The sequence below is a fragment of the Ictalurus punctatus genome, chromosome 23, assembly GCF_001660625.3.
Source record: "Ictalurus punctatus breed USDA103 chromosome 23, Coco_2.0, whole genome shotgun sequence".
NCBI lineage: Eukaryota > Metazoa > Chordata > Actinopteri > Siluriformes > Ictaluridae > Ictalurus > Ictalurus punctatus.
This window is the reverse complement of record NC_030438.2, coordinates 4,154,582-4,159,193: the sequence shown is the minus strand read 5'-3', so window position 1 is coordinate 4,159,193 and position 4,612 is coordinate 4,154,582. Positions and strand designations below refer to the sequence as shown.

Sequence of the window (4,612 nt, the reverse complement as noted above, 5' to 3'; positions counted from 1 at the left end):
AGCTAAGTCTGTTTGAAACACTGAACATTTAAATGAATGAGTGATGTTTTAAACGATTTGTACAAGATTACATCGATGTCTATAAGCTTCCTTTACCTATTAGCTATATTAGCCATGTAGCTCCTGTGCAAAACTATGAATATGTTTTAGCTGATTGACTGAAAAATATCTGGAGACTTTAAGCTGAGGAGAATGTCAGATTAGTGCTTGATAGGTGGTTAAAGAAATACAAACTGATCAGACATTCTCCTCAGATAATCAGAGAAGTCATGAGAGGGAAGATACACACAGGCTAAACGCTAATCTGAAAGTTGAAACACACTTAAGCTAACTCCTCCTCCTCTGCAGACTTGCTGAAAACTCAGGTTGGTCTGGAGAAAAGGGGTGTGTGAAAAGCAAAAGAAAAAAAACCTCAGTGTGTGTGTGTGTGTGTGTGTGTGTGTGTGTGTGTGTGTGTGTGTGTGTGACAATTTAAGTGAGTGGAAAGAGACAAGGGACGACGTCTTATCTGAAGAGAACACTCAAGGCAAAGAGAGTATGTGTTTTGTTTTTGCATTTATATTAGCATGTTTTTAGCTAAACCAATTTGTTCATGCTCATTTTTAGCTACATTTTTAACATTTATTTAAGTGTTTTTGTGTCTGTTTTTAGGCTATATCTGCTGTTTGACATAATTCTAGCTCAATACAGACTTAAGAAAGACCACTGGAGCTTCATCAAAAGCTATACCTGGAAAGAAACATACTTATATATCATATTGTAGGTGGAAGAATAAGAATAGCAATAATGTCCACCGGTTCACTGAGTGACGCCGACGATGCACCGGAAACATCATTTGCACGCCTTGATTCTCACTCTGAAGATGACTTTAATCGTGATGAAGGACTCAACATCAAACCCAAACGAGCTAACATGCAAAAGCGAGCAAAAAGCCCAAAAGATGGACGACAGTCACAGCGGCATGCGGCAAACGCACGTGAAAGAGCGAGGATGAGAGTCCTAGCAAAAGCGTTCTCTCGTCTGAAGACAAGTTTACCGTGGGTTCCGGCAGACACCAAACTGTCCAAACTGGACACACTGAGACTCGCCTCGAGCTACATCAATCATCTCAGACAGCTGCTGCATGAGGACAAATATGAAAAGACCCTCGTCCATCCGGTAAATTTGGTATGGCTCAATGTTTCAGCATGTTTATTATTACAGATATTTCAGCTTCGTACATAGTGCTGTAATAATGCATTGAATAACTAGCTAACTTTTAAAAACATTTTCATCTTGACCGTTCGTAAGTTTAATTGATTTCACATGATCATTAACATACTAGTTCAATCCAAATGCTAGCTAATATGCTATTTTAGCTATGTTAATCCCCTGCCAAAACATCAACAGCAGGTTAACATTCATGGTATAGTAATATCTTACAAAAATAAAATAATAATTAAAAAAATCATAGAAAATTGACCCTTCACAATTTAGTGCAGACCATCAGAATAGATTCTGAAATATACCTAACACTATATACATCACTATGTAATGGCTGCTGTTGGGTATACCTGATATGTTATTGCTGGTTGCCTTTGTAGTTTCCAGACTTCCACTTACCTGCTCTTCCCTGTTATCCTATTAAAGGTTAAGTCAGCTGTCTGATTTTAGCCAAAGAGTTCACGTTAGCTAGCTGGCGTTACTGAGTTCCGGTGAAGGAACCCTAAACCAAGACCTCTAAACCTAAACCCTAAGCCAAAAACTCTAAATCTAAACCTGAGCCCAAACCTTTAAATCTAAATCTAAACCTTAACCCAAAACCTGTAAACCTAAACCCCAACCCCAAAGCTCTAAATCTAAACCCCAATCGCTATTCCTCTAAACCTAAACCCTAAACACAAATCATCTAAGCCTAAACCCTAACCAAATCTCTAAAACTAAACCCTAACCCAAAACCTCTAAATCGAAACCCCACCCCAAAACCTCTCAATCTAAAACTTCAACCCCAAACCTCTAAACCTAAACCCCAAACCCAAAGCTCTAAATCATAACACTAAGGCCAAACCTCTTAATCTAAATCCCAAATCTCTAAATCTAAACCCTAAGGCCAAACCTCTAAACCAAAACCCCAATCTCAAACCTCTAAACCTAAACTTTAACCCCAAACCTCTAAACCTTAACCCTAATCCTCTAAACCTTAACCCTAATCCTCTAAACCTAAACCCAAAACCTCTAAACCTAAACCCCAAACCTCTAAACCTAAACCCCAAACCTCTAAACCAAAACCCCAATCTCAAACCTCTAAACCTAAACTTTAACCCCAAAACTCTAAACCTTAACCCTAATCATCTAAACCTTAACCCTAATCCTCTAAACCTTAACCCTAATCCTCTAAACCTAAACCCAAAACCTCTAAACCTAAACCTAAACCCCAAACCTCTAAACCTAAACCTAAACCCCAAACCTCTAAACCTAAACCCCAAACCTCTAAACCAAAACCCCAATCTCAAACCTCTAAACCTAAGCCTTAACCCCAAAACCTTAACCCTAATCCTCTAAACCTTAACTCTAAGCCTCTAAACTAAACCACAAACCTCTAAACCTTAACCCTAATCCTCTAAACCTTAATGCTAATCCTCTAAACCTAAACCTAAACCCTAATCCTCTAAACCTAAACCCCAAAACCTCAAACCTCTAAACATAAACCCTATCCCCAAACCTTTAAACCTGATCCTTAACTCATAAACTTTAGTTGTCCTCTTTTACCCACCTTTCCTCGACACCTGCTAATAATATAGAATGAAGCATGCCGATCCATGACACATCTACAGTAACACATTTATCTTGAATTTATCATAAAGTAATAACAGTAATAATGCACGGCCCTTAGGGACTTCTTTAGGATTACAGTGGTGCTGATGTGTTATTATATCTTTGATCCATAATGAATCATTCATCACTGGATATTTGAAAAGTATACTGTATAAATTTGAAGCTCTTAAAGACTCAACACTCAGACACTACTGTCACTGTCGCTGTAACTTAATGATCTTTAAGCTACTGATTTAATTGATCTTAAGCATGTGAATATTAATGATGTGTTAATGCACATAATGTTTGGCTGTTGCTTTCATCCAAAGTGACTCAGACCCACAGTGGATGCTGTGAATCTGGTACTGATGAAACAGAAGGACAGGATTTTAACGTACATTGTTCTTCACAGTCATGGCCTTTCGTGGTTTCAGGAAGACCAGATGACACAAAAGACATTTCAACTTTCAGACTGTGTGGAGCTACAGCCTAGACCTTCATCACTCTAACTGATTTTTTCCCCCTTCTCGATTTCAAATACATCGTCTTTTTATTGAAATGACAGTATTTCTCTTTCCTGTTACTCTTTCTTTGCCATGTCTCGTTCGTTATTCCCATTTTTTCTTTCCCTTTTCACCCTTTTTTCCCATCTCCCTTTTTTTTTTTTTTTTTGCTTTAATTTCCCCTCAGCCACATGCTTGTCTTCAGTATTTCACTTAAATTTTTTTGATTTTACAGTTAAAAAAAAAAAAAACTTTTATTTTTAATAATGGCATATTCTTCTGAGGGTCGGTTAAAAAAAAAAACAAAACAACAAAACAATTTGTGTACAAATGACGAACATTTTTACATTTTTTTTTCGTACTTCCTAATAACATCCAGGAAATACATCTTCGTATCTTTTAAATTTCTTTATCGCTGTGTCTTCCTCATTCTTACTCTTATCTTCAAATCTTCGAGTGCTGAAACTGCCTGTGAGCTAAGATTTCTTTTTTGTAATTTTTTAATTTTTTTTTAATGGAATGTATATGTTAGTGTTTTTTTTTTTTCTCTCATTTAAAAAAAAAAAAATATCCCATGAGCTCAATTTTGGGTGGCATTTAGAGTGTGTTACAGGGTCAATCAGTATCAATTCATCACTACACATCGGAGGCTTTATATTTTGTTTTTATTTTGTGAACACGGTTTTATGTCACTGTGTTAAATGAAATGTCTAGTCTTTTTTTTTTTTTTTTTTTTTTGTGTGTGTGTGTGTGAAATGCTTGCATTGTGTCCATTTAATATGCATGATTTTTTTCAGTGTTTATTTATATTTTCAAAAGGTTTGATATGTTGGAAATGCTGTTAATCACATTGGACTCTATTTTTCTAATAAAGCAAATGACAATCTTTAACTGTACTATTATTATTTGATGTTATTCATAGTCTAAACATGTGCCATATGATGTACGATCAATAATGATTAATGAGTATCATTAAAACCTACAGACGAAAACGGAATTTTATTTAGATCGTGTTTGTGACTTTCCCCAAAAACGTTCCGTCAGTTTATCTCTCAAGAAAATGACTGAAAAGTGAATTTAAAGCACTTAAAATGATGAAGTGGCTTGAGAGTGCTTTGATTTTGCATGTTGATGTATCTCCTTTTGAATGAAGAAGTCAGCGTGGGATGTGTAAGTGGGTGTGGCTTATTTTACTAACAGCCAAAAGCAATTCGACTCCTAAATATTTCTTCACTTACATTTGCAATGCAGATGGACACTCCGATTGTTTTTGGGGTGAAAAATAGAGACATTTGAGCTGAGACATTTTTTTTGTA

At 36.1% G+C, this 4,612-nt stretch overlaps 1 protein-coding gene across 2 annotated transcripts; it reads left to right on the top strand.

Moving 5' to 3' along the window:
- Window positions 1-337: 337 nt before the first annotated feature.
- LOC108256144 (transcription factor 21) lies at window positions 338-4,249 on the top strand. Of its 2 annotated transcripts, none has more exons than XM_017452721.3 (3): window positions 338-535; window positions 652-1,158; window positions 3,206-4,249. In XM_017452721.3, exons 2-3 carry the CDS (start codon window positions 787-789, stop codon window positions 3,284-3,286), a joined length of 453 nt encoding a protein of 150 aa, XP_017308210.1. In that variant the 5' UTR covers window positions 338-535; window positions 652-786; the 3' UTR covers window positions 3,287-4,249. The 2 variants fall into 2 exon arrangements, with proteins under 2 accessions (XP_017308210.1, XP_017308208.1); XM_017452719.3 differs by having other exon boundaries at window positions 343-535; window positions 652-1,167; window positions 3,206-4,248.
- Window positions 4,250-4,612: the final 363 nt, after the last annotated feature.

What these genes read in the sequence shown, in the direction of transcription:
- LOC108256144 (XM_017452719.3), top strand. Translation starts at nt 787, where the DNA reads ATGTCCACCGGTTCACTGAGTGACGCCGACGATGCACCGGAAACATCA. An exon ending in TCGTCCATCCGGTAAATTTG is followed by an intron (nt 1,168 to 3,205) that starts GTATGGCTCAAT and finishes TGTTCTTCACAG; the next exon opens with TCATGGCCTTTCGTGGTTTC.